General features: G+C 33.3%; 1 protein-coding gene across 1 annotated transcript; it reads right to left on the reverse strand.

The window, feature by feature from the left end:
* Positions 1-5,479: 5,479 nt before the first annotated feature.
* Positions 5,480-9,958, reverse strand: LOC131078742 (bifunctional abietadiene synthase, chloroplastic). Its single transcript, XM_058016509.2, has 15 exons — positions 9,731-9,958; positions 9,581-9,637; positions 9,389-9,474; positions 8,843-9,155; positions 8,463-8,649; positions 8,138-8,355; positions 7,941-8,061; positions 7,735-7,847; positions 7,422-7,654; positions 7,212-7,324; positions 7,001-7,099; positions 6,630-6,845; positions 6,420-6,558; positions 5,979-6,227; positions 5,480-5,890 (listed from the first exon to the last, which is right to left on the reverse strand). Exons 1-15 carry the CDS (start codon positions 9,855-9,857, stop codon positions 5,597-5,599), a joined length of 2,565 nt encoding a protein of 854 aa, XP_057872492.2. The 5' UTR covers positions 9,858-9,958; the 3' UTR covers positions 5,480-5,596.
* Positions 9,959-13,133: the final 3,175 nt, after the last annotated feature.

Consider the following 13,133-nt stretch of genomic DNA (forward strand, 5'->3'; position numbering starts at 1 on the left):
AATCTTGGCAAAAAGATGGGAGTGAAGAATTTGGATATTGAAGGGGACTCAACAATTATTATCAATGCTCTAAGAAAAGGTAGTATGCCCAATTGGTGACTCAACTCTCTATTAAATGGGCCATTGAGTTATGCAAGGGTTTTGAGAGATTCACGATCAATCATATCTATAGGGAGGGCAACAAAAGGGCTGATGAGTTAGATAACTTGGGAGAGGATGACATTCATCTTCCCTGAAGCCCTTCCTTAGGTCTTCTCTTAATGGTCAGACAACATCACATGTAAACAAGGAAACAACTGATCAGTTGAGCTGGCTCACCTAGGAGCAGCAGGCATGGAATTTAAAATCCTAGGCAAAAGCATCATATATATCCTTATATATACTCACTTTTACACACACACACACACACACACACACACATATTTATATATATTCATATATATATATATTCATATATATATATATTCATATATATATATATTATATATATATATATATACTCCCATTTAGATATAGATACATATATTAATATTCAGATATATACATGTATATGGATTTATATATATGTATATATAATGTGTCACACATATATATCTAAAGTGTCACACACATATATATCTAAAGTGTCACACATATATATGATGATATTCATAGGAGTCAGATTTATATGCTATCATTCTGATACATATTCATATAGGTATATGTATTTATATATACATATAAATTTATATATTCTCAGCCACTCATTCATATATATATATATATATATATATATATATATATATATATATATATATATATGTATACATGTATACATACATGTATACATGTATACATACATGTATACATATATGTATACATGTATACATATATGTATACATATATGTATACATATATGTGTGTATATATATATATATATTTATATATATATATATATACCTATATTTATATATTTGCCTACCCTCTCATTATATAGGTATACAATTAACACCTATAATCTGATTAGCAGTTTCTGTCACATATATAGGTATGCATTTAAGTCACAATCCAATACTTATTTATACCCTGCTAGATATCAATATGGTTATATACATAAAGTATAGAGTTATTTGTATAGGTATAAACCTTGAATATTACACATAGATATACACATAATCTATTCATATATATATATATATATATATATATATATATATATATATATAGTATCAGATAATACATAAGATTTTTTGACTAGCAGTATGCAACGGTATATAGGAATATGCATATGTATATAGACATGTATTCATATATCTCGTTCCTAATAAAATATATATACATGGATATATAGGTATTTATATTTTCATTTTCATGTCATAATAATAGGAATAAAATTTTATTAATCCCCTTAGAGTTAGCCTTATCTTCTTCTCTAAAGCCCTCTAGGCTTAGTTTAGTCGTTTCTAGCAGTAAGCTTTGGCTGTTTTAGCTTAAGTTTTGGCTTTTAGCTTAAGCTTTGGCTTTCCTTTTTCATATGGCCTTCGTCAGCATCTCCTCCTTGATTAGTACCAATGTGACGATACTCTAGTAATGAGGATGTGACTCTCCTGCTACGACTAAAGGCATAAGTATCATTGAGATCGATTAGTACCAATGTGATGGTACTCTAGTATGCTTTTAAGCAGTGGTAATTATTTCTTAGATCCTTGAGATTGCTCCATTTGCATCCTGACCATCCGATATCGATCATTTATCTTCATCCTGCTTTTCTCCACAGCTAGATGAGCTATTTTTCACAAATCATTAACTCTCTTGGTATATTTAGACCGTTTGGTCGAGGTCCCAGTTTAAACTCCATTTAGCTTAGATGGATACTCTGCTAAGACTTCTAGGGCTAAAATGGCAGATGGCCTTTGTAGGGTAAATCAAAGAGGAGAGATTGAAGGGCATTCAGGTTCACCCGAACCCCCTAGTTATCAGTGTTGTTATGAAAACCTTGGGGAGGGAGTATATCTTAAATGAGGAGCAGACCAAAGCTAATCTATACATTGCAATGATGTTCTTAGCAATAGCTATGCATCTTGAGAAAGACAGAAATGTAGTGGTGAAGCTTTGCAAAAAGGTCTTCAAAAAGGAAATGTTAGGCGAATTGGAGAGGGTGGTGGTCAACATTGATGAAGAACTCACTACTCCTAAGCCTTGGGATTATGATATCCTTATCAGGATGAATAAACCAGTGCCACGATTCCCCTTTTTGACTATAGAGGATCTTCAGGCCTTTGAAGCTTATAGCCCTACCAAGAGCAGGAATTTTCCCTTCCTTTTATGGCGCTTGCAGGTTAGAAAGCCCCCGCACGACACATGGTTTATCAATTACCTTGAAGCTCAGAACATCACAGTGATCCCGGATGATATGCCAATTCCTCCCTCTTCTACCTCCCCCTCTTTAGTAAAGCTAGAGTGCTTAGGATCCATGGGCCCTCATAAGAAGGAAAGCAAAGGATGAGGCTTCTACTGAAGGAGGGGCCTTCTTTCGTTTCTGGGACCTTTTTGTTTATCAGAGCTGCGAGCAAGGAATTATTGTTCCTTTAATGAAGGGTTTGTCTAGGGTTTTCCCTTTCGTCACCTTTTAAAACTCTTAACCTTTTTTGTCTTTCTTCCATTCTATCTCAAACTTATATTTTAAAGACTTATGGGTGTTTAATCTTTATACTCTCTAGACTTAGTTATGATGTTCTCTATCTAGCTCACTATTTTCTGCTTATGGTTTTAAGCTATGTGATTTGTCATCTTAGCCTCTATTCCACTCTCTTAATTTTTGATCAAAACGGTTTGAGCAAGATATATATAAATATACATATACATAGATACGTATGTTTATAAAAGATATATATATATATATATCTTCCTGTACTTGTTATTCTATTTGAAGTATCCTATCCTTATGCATAAATGGTATTCTATCTATAGGGAAGATTTTCTAATCCCTAAGACCATTTGCTGAAGAAGTTTTCATCAAGAAGCCCTTTAGCTCTGGGCTTGAAATGATGATGCTCTGGTCTCCACTCTATCTTTATTAAATTCCTATATCAAAATCACACACACACACACACACACACACACACACACATATCTGTATATATATGTGTGTGTGTATATATATGTATATGTTGGCAGGTTTTTATAAGCAAAGCAGTTTGTGTCTTTTGAAAGGATGGTTTTTCAATTAAGATGGATTACTGCCATGATTTAGATCTGTGATGGTTGGTAGGTTTTTCTCAGTTTTAAATCATTTTGAGTCTTCTAAGTTAGAGAGATGTCTGGAAACAAATGTGTTGCTGATTGCATATCCTTCATTATTGGATGTGAAAATAGTGCTCTCAACTCTTAAGCTATTCCGCGGATGTTTTGGTATAGGCTGGGAATTACGGATGGGGGTATATTTTCTAGCTAACACTTTTTGTAGTATTCTGTTGCATGGTAGGAATTAGGGCTCTTGCAGGTATCATCTCGACAAGCTTTAAGTCTTGGTATTGGCTGAGGGAAGTTGTCTTTAATAATAATAAATAATCAAATTAGAAAGTTTCAAGCTTTTGTCTTTTTAAGAATTCTGTTATTATTACAAACTTTCTAACATTGTTCTGGGCTGTAAGGTGCAATAAGGCTCTTATACAGGATAGGGGATTGGTTAGATCTGACCCGTGCAAAATAAAAATCCACGTTTTAGCTGTGTGGATAATCATGATCGAGGGAATCATCTCCAAGGAAGGCCCGAAACGCAACACTGAGGAAATGTATCAATGATCCTTTAGTATTCTTTCAAGAAGATTCACCTAGATTTGCATTATCCAGGGACCCATGTATCATGTTCTTTTTTCAACTTTAATTTTCTGATCCATCAATGGATTTGGGCTAGACCGGAGGTTTTCTTCCCTCCATTCTTTTCTACCAGTGCCCACACTGAATGGAGTTGAAATTATCATTTTTTATTAATAAAATCTCTCTGGACTCGACCTTTTATTGATATAAAAAAGACAAAAAAAAAAGAGAAAAAAAAAAAATAACATGTGTAAGTTAGCGGAAATAACCAAAAACTTTTCTCACCTTGAAAATTTGTCCTTTATAAGGATATTTACTTTTATTTTGAATTTTACCAATCATCCATCATGGATTAAGGTCAAGGGAATCTTTGATAATGAACTTTCTAACTCTAAGAAAAGATTCAATTGTATCAAACAAAGGTGTGTAGGTGGCCTATATGCAAATGATGTAGATTTTGATTCTTCATCCTCCAAAAATTGAAGTGTGTGCTAATCATTTTCTCCTTGTAATCACTTGGTCTACATTATGAATTAACGACGTTGAAATTTTTTTAATAACCAAGACATAATAATTTGTAGCACATATTTGTACTAATTTGTCTCATGGTGGCTCATAGGAAGGGGACACATGGTTAGAATTTGAATTTGAACTTCAAGCTTGTGTGATATGAACATGAACTTAGAAATGAAGTTACGATCTATAAGAAATGGGAAAATTAATTGACTTAGGTGTGAATGGATTGTAATAAATGAGAGTTGAATGATAAATGTATTGGAAAAAGTATAAATGAGAATAAATGAAGATATATATAAATTAATCCATAGACCAAACATAACACAAATACACCACTTGTTGATATACAATTACATTAAATGGTCTTCCAAAAAAAGAAAGAGAAACTAAATAAGAAACACTATAAATATGCAAATTTTATAATTAAAACTTGTTATTTATTAAATATACTAATTAAAATGCGCCAAAAAAAGAAGATAAAAATGACATTACATATAATTTTCAACATTAAAAATATAAACTTCACGAATAAATTTTATGGCACATGTCATAGACAACTAGGGGAGAGGGACCAATAGTCATGTGGGCTAACTTCATCAACATGTAGCTACTACACTGGATATCGTAAGACCTACATTTTTTTAGAATTTATACAAAAAAGACACTTAGCTATCTACAACTAAGGTTTGGTGGTGTGACTCATCATGCGACTCATGAAAATAGCATGTCTAGTGTGAAGTGTCCTAAAAATGACATTTTAAAGATTTGGCAAAAACTTAATCTAAATATCTCTACTACTTAAGCAAAGATAAAATCAATTTTTGTTAGTAGAATATATTATTTCTATGTAAAATATAGCTTATATGTAATCTAAATGGGCAAAATACCTATTAGAAACTATTTATTTTTGTTATCTCTAACTTTTATATTCAACACAAATAGACTAGTAGCTGAACACAAAAACTATTTGTTGTTCTTAAAACAATATAAAATACAAGTTCGATACAATAGAAGTGGACTAATAATTGATCCCTAAAACCTTTTATATTTGTGTAAGAGAAAATTATAATAAGAAATACTTCAATGCATATACATTAACAATAAAAAAATTTATAGAAAGAAAAATTATAATATGAAATACAGCAATGCATATATATTACTACCAGTTTTACATATAAAAATAATATTTTTTTAAAATGACAACAATTCTTATTATTTAAATGTACATCTTATTTTAATTTGCAGTGCAACGGAAATTTCAAGACCCCATAACTTAAATGTACTACAGGACTGGTCCGTACAGAGACTTTTTAATGAATTCTGCTAGATAGGTGCGGGCATTTACAAAGCCGTCTTCCTTCCCGTAAACAACTTGCATTATCCTGGCCGTGTTGAAAAGAAGTGTTCTATAACTCTTGGGAATATCTGCACGCATTAAAAAGTGGTCGTTCAATTTAGAGAGGGCGTCTTCGTTCAGTCCGTCCATATACTCCATGGCCTCGTCTTCCGTGCATCCAGGGTGCTCATTCATGTAACATTCTACAAATGAAGCCACTTCCCCGCAATCTCTTTCCCTCTAAATTACCACGGTAAAATGCTTTTTAGGCAATAAAATTACGAAACGTGTTTAAAAAGGGTTAAAAGTGAAAGGAGGCGAGCCTTACCTTGAAAGTTCTAAGGTCGTTTACAAGACGCCCTGTCAGACTTACAAGATTGAGAAAGTCGTCTCGAAAGTCAAGCTTCTCCAGAATGTGATCAGGAAGAAGTTCTCCCGTAGAAAATATTGCTGTCAGGATATTTACTCCCAGTGCCACCGTCACTACGGCATTCTCCCAATATTGATCTAATGATGGCGAATAACTTCTTTCCATCCACTCTCTTTCTTTTATTAAACAGGAATAATAATGCAACCACTGAATCCCACAACAAACAGACAAATTTTGTTAGACTACCATTACCTTTCTTCAAATCTGAATCGATTTCAAAAATGTAATTCAAAAGCAAACAAGAGCCAATGAAAAGGTTGTTCACTCTAAATGAACAAGTTGAGTCCAAAAGTACCTTTTGGCATGGACAGAAATCCATAAAAATTGCAAACCATTTACCTGTTGGTGGAGGTAAGGAAGCACATCACGTCCTTGAACCTCCCGCGCCCGTTGAGATATATCGGTCAAAGTGGTATAGAGGCCCATGAAAACTATTTTCATTTCCTCTGGCAGATGGTCGATTTGCAATGGATCCCATCTGCACCAGAAAGGACGAGAGTTAATATGGCCAATTTGTTAGAAGATGAGATTTGGATTGAATGCACTGACCTTTCGAAAACTTCGTAGAAGAGTTCGGCTTGTTCTAGAGTTGCATAATTATCATAGAGGTCGTCTGAGATAGCAGTCAGAATTCCGGCTTTTGTATAATCGAGTCTACAATCGGTGTATTTTTGTTCAAACATCACCACCGAAGAGGCCCAGTAAATTGTCACTTCTCTGTGACGAATAAAATCCAACTGCGGGAAATAGCAATCCTTGTACCATCTTTAACAACACAATAGTCTCATGTTAATAGCTTTCATCTAAGATCTTCGTAAGAGCATATATTAAACTAATTTTCTTGCGCTCAATCAAATTGCCTTTATAACTCGGACTATTTCAAGCTAAGTTCAGACTTTTTCCTTAGTGCGCCAGTTTACCTTTTTATATGTTGTATTTCGGATCTGTGTGTGGCCTGAATGCGGTTAAAGTCGAGTTTTGCCAATTCTAAATACTTGCCGTTGCTCGCATTTGGCAGTCTGTACGGCGTCCATTACAGTGATCCTGGATTAGCGGTATGCGCACTAGATATAATTCAAAAATAATAAAATGCAATCAGCCTATACTTATATGGACCAAAATGTATCTTACTCATATAATGTCTTCCCCAGACACAAGTCATTGGTATTAAACACTGTTATATGATTTCCAGACATCAGCCTTGGCATATTTCTATTCCATCGAGAAAACAAAGCATATTCAACCTGGATAAAGAGAAACACATTACAAATCAGATTTTTTTATTAAGTTCAGTTTTAAATCACAGATTAAAATTTCAGAGAAGGAAACAATTCGCATTACCTCTTGGGGAATGTTTTCCTTGACAGCCTTCGCCTGAGAAAAGTTGTCGCTTTGCAGAAATTTGGCCAAGTAATCTTTTGCAAATGCACCTATTTCTCTCATTACATTTTCGCCCGGAATGTTAAGCTGTGAACATCTATACAGGCTCAATATAGCGCTTACTCCTGCGCTGTTTCCATTTCCAGATAGCTTACAAAGTTCTTCAATGTCGCCTTTAATGTTTTTGAGAACGTCTGCCATTTGAAATTATTAGATATTAAGACCGATCTAATTCTGGAAACTAAACAGTCAGTTAAGCTTTGAACATGTATACCAGAAGATACAGTGTAGCCGAACATCCTCAGAAGCTTGAAGCCCGTGGCTGTGACATCAATATCTGGAACCAGGCTCTCCCTTCCAAATCCAATGCCTCTTTGGCCCCAGTACCTACCGTGCGTTCCCAGAGGAAGGAGTCAAAATAATGTGAATAATCCTAACTTTTCTTTGAAAAATCACAAAAGAGGATATAATATTACTCACTGGAACGCATAGTCCATGGCTTGCTTGATCTCCGTTTGGAAATGCCTATCGAGCCCAAGACGTTGAACGCTATCCACGGCTCTCAAACGCTCCGCTATATCCACCGGATACATGCCCGGCACTGCAATCCCAACGTTTTAGTGTTAGAATTCGATATTCTATCAATAGTGCTTGCGAGTATTCAATACAACAATTACCATGGTCTCCAAATTTTGTAACAAGTCTCATCAAAAATTGTAGACATTCCCTGTCTCCTGTATGGATAAATACGCAAGCTGTAGAAGCTGGCGAGCCAGAAAAAGATCCATCCTTGGATTGCAATTTCAGGATATTTTTCCAATCGACCACTTCTTGTATGCCTTCCAGACACTGTAACATTGTTGAGGGATGGCTGTGTAGCTCTTCAACAGATGCTCTAATTCACAATAACCTTATTCAATTAGTTACATCTTTATTTTATGCGTGGCCTAAAACAGGAGATGTCACAAATAGATAATAGCAAAAGAAGGGTCAGAATTTCACCTTTTTAATTCGAAGTCCCGCTTTTCGTTTATTTGCTTTATGATAGATAGCTCATAAGGAAGATCCAAACCCAAAAATTTGGCTTCATTTAGCAGTGCAGGAAAGACCATCTCAAATCCCTTGGATCGATGATAACCTTGTGCTTCTTTAATCATTGCTTCTGTATTTCTCCTAAGGAAATCAAGACCTGCGATCACCGGGAAATTAAACTCTTCCTCTATTTGAAGGTAAATCTTATTTTTAAATTTTTCCTCTTCAAATAAGTATCTGAATTAAACCATCCCAAGCAAAAACAACTACTACTCAATTATTGTACCAAAATGTGGAAGAAAATACAAGAAACAGTAAATCGGAAGGCAAGAGAAAAGAAACGGAATCACCTCTGTTCACTTGATTGTTACCAACGCCCCAGAAGGCTAGAGTAACTAGGCAGGAAAGAGTATTGAGTAATCTATCACACGCTAAAAAGCGACGCTTCTCTCCCCAGGAACCGTCCGGTAACTGATTGTGAAGAATCCAATCCAACATTTGAGGAAACTGGGGTTCAGCGCAGTCATCAATGGCAGGAACTCTCGCTACCCACGCAGTATCGTATGCAGACGGACTTATTTTCCCATCTTCCATTGAATTAAAGAATCCTTTGATCTCGGAAACCAACTCCTCTATTCTCTTATCCATTTCATCCAAGGGTACCTGAAACAATAACCGTAAGTTAGATTTTCAGATTTTCTAATTTTGCTATATCTAACCGCATATCTTTTATTTTCTCTACCACTTTTTGGGTTCTACATGTTTCAGACACAAATTCTATCTTACTAACTGCCGATAAATGTAACACCCAATCCACAGGTGCCCAAAAAATGTGCTCATTAGTGTCTATCTATCTAAATTCTGCATACGAACACAAATGAATTCATACGTAATACCTCGGCAAAAGTTGAAATAGAATGAACGTAGTCTGCCTTCTCATAGATAGGATTGATTTCAGACTCCCTATGGCCTACCGTTAAAGCTGCAATCATGGCAGCCTTAATTTATTTAATGCTCGAATATTTCACAGGTTTAAACTCAAAAACCTATCAAATAAACCAGACAGTGTATTTTTTTATCAGCATTACCCTGAAGAGTTTTCGCTTCCTCTACGCCAACAAAATCATATTGCATGTTCAGGCAAGCTGAAAACAATTAAAAGCGTCAATAATGATTATAAAATAAGAAATACACGATTACAAACAGTTTGAACAGAGCAAGGAAACAAAAGAAAGTACCCAGAGTTTTTGCACGCGAGTAATTTCCATAAGGCAAAGATCGATGTGCTTTCGTTGAAGTCCATCCTCGGGATTTAGTACCAGCCTTGGAAACCAAAATGGGCCTAGGAAACAAAATCTGTGCCATTTGAAAAAAAAAATCGATATCACTTAGATGAGAAGGAGAGGCCTTTATAAGGTTGGAGTGGTCATGCCATGACAATTCTCACTTAGATTCCAAATCCACATCCCTTCTACAGGCCAAAAGTTTGTTCTTATCCTTATACAATATTAGATTCGTACAACCTGGCCTTATTAATAGTACATTAATAAATATATCCTATTTTCCCCAATACTAAAGCAATTGATAAGATCAAATAACGTACAGTTTATAGATAAATTTTACAAAATGACATGTTATAAGCCCAGATAACATATATATATTTATTGTAGTCCTTTGGTGTGTTCTAGTGTCGTTTGATTTATTTCATGATTTCTAGATAGTATATGTTAGTGTTTTCATTGTTTAGTTTTCACACAGATATATACATAAATATATATATATATATGAATATATGTGCATGTATATATATAAATATATATACATATGTATATATGTATATGTATGTGTATATATAATATATATATAGACGTATATATACATATGTATATGTATATATACATATGTATATATCTATATATATATAAATATATATACATATGTATATATACGTGTATATATATATATGTATATGTATATGTATATGTATATATACATATATATATACGTATATATACATAAATATATATATATATGTATATATATCTATATATACATAAATATGCATATATATATCTATACATATATATATGTATGTACATACACACACACATATATATATGTATATATGTATGTATGTATGTATGTGTATACATATACACACACACATATATATATATATAAATACATATATACATATATACGTATGTATACATATATATACATAAATATACACACATATATATGTATATGTATGTATATGTATATGTATATACATAAATATATACATATATATATGTATATGTATATATTTATGTATATATATATATGTATATGTATATATATACATATACATATATACATATATATATGTATGTACATATACATATATATATATGTATATATGTATGTATGTATGTGTATGTATATGTATATGTATATATATATTATATACGTGTATATATACATATTTATACATGTATATGTATATATTATATATATGTATATAAATGTATATACATGTATATAAATGTATATAAATGTATATATACACGTATATACATATACATATATATACATATATATACATGTGTATATGTATATACACACACACTCACACACACACATATATATATATACATTTTTATATCTGAATATATGTATATGGATATATATACATAAATATATATGTATATATATCTATTTGTATATATATGTATATATGTATGTATATGTATATATGTATATATATGTATAAATGTATGTATAAATAGACACACACACACACACACATATATATATATGTGTCAGTGTGTGTGTATATATATATATATATATATCTATATACATATGCATACATATGTACATATATATATACATATACACACACATATATATATACATGTACACATACACATATACATATGCATATACATATTTCATATATATATACACACATATATATATATATATCTATATATATCTATACACACACACACATGTGTGTGTGTGTGCATATATATATATATATATATATATATATATATATATATGTTTGTATGTATGTATGTATGCAAGTATGTATGTGTATATGTATATGTTTAAATATATGTATTTGATAATTTGTTTATCTTTTGGGGGTGGCTCCTCCTATAGCCGTGGGAGAGTCATTCCCCACTACTATGGGGTTTACTCACTCCCTTCTGCCACTTAGTATTTCAATGTTTTTTATTTTTTATTTTTTTAATTTATCTGCTAGTAGTATTACCTATTACATAATTTCTTAATCATCCCTTGCTGAGAGAATTTGTAGATGTCTTTTCGAGTGAGATTCTAGTTATGCCTCCTAAGAGGGACATTGATTTCAGAATTAATTTAGTTCCTGGAGTTGAATCTATCTCATGCACTCCATATCGGATGACAACTGAGGAGTTTGAATAACTTTATTTGTAGTTGGAGGATCTATTAGCGAAAGGGTTTATCTGACCTAGTGTCTCTCCTTGGGGAGCACCTGTTATATTTGTGAAGAAGAAGGATGGGTCTCTCCTTCTATTCATTGATTACCGATGGCTGAACAAATTGACAATGAAGAATCGTTACCGATTGCCAAGGATTGATAACTTATTTGACCAGATAAAGGGGGCAAAGGTGTTTCCTAATATTGTTCTGAAGTTGGGGTACCATTAGTTGAGGATTGTGGAGGTGGATATTCATAAGACAACTTTCTGCATTCACCATGGCCGCTATGAGTTCACTGTCATTCCTTTCGGGTTGACTAATGCACTATCTGATTTCATGAGCCTTATGAATGGCATATTCAAGATATATTTAGATAGATTCATCTCCTATTTCTTGATAACATACTGATTTATTCCAAAACCATGGAGGAGCATGATGAGCATTTGAGACAACTATTACAATGTTTGAAGGAGAATTGGTTGCATGCAAATATGGCTAAATGTGAATTTTTTAAAATTGAGATCAAGTACCTTGGGCTTGTCATTTCCAGAGAGAGTATTGCAATGGATCCCTCAAAGATCCAAGCTATTCTTCAGTGGCCTGCACCTACGAGCATATCTGAGTTTCACAATTTCATGGGTTTGGCAGGTTACTACCACAGATTTGTTCAAGGGTTCTCTACAATTTCACATCCCATGACTTCCCTACAAAGGAAAGGGAATAAATTTGTTTGATCAAAGAAGTGTCAAGACACCTTTCAAACTCGAGAAGGAGAAGTTGACCAGTGCACCTATGTTGGTAGTTCTTGATCTATCCGGTGATTTATTGGTCTGCACAGATGCATCGATGGAAGGCTTAGGTGTGGTGTTGATGCAAGATGGGAGAGTTATTGCTTATGAATCTTGTAAACTTAAGAACCATGAGCTTAACTACCCTACACACAATCTAGAATTAGTAGTTGTAGTGCACGCTTTGGCTCGTTGGAGGCACTTTCTCTTGGGGCATCGGTAGAGTTTCATACAGATCATCACATCTTGTAGTACATATTTATGCAGCAGAACCTTAATTATAGATAGAGGAGATGGATGTAATTCATATGCGAGTAAGAATTTGAGGTTAATTATATTCAGGGAAAGGAGAATGTAGTTGTAGATTCTCTTAGTCATCGTCGACATGAGATTTCAG

Source organism: Cryptomeria japonica, chromosome 7 (assembly GCF_030272615.1).
Source record: "Cryptomeria japonica chromosome 7, Sugi_1.0, whole genome shotgun sequence".
NCBI classification, from domain to species: Eukaryota; Viridiplantae; Streptophyta; class Pinopsida; order Cupressales; family Cupressaceae; genus Cryptomeria; species Cryptomeria japonica.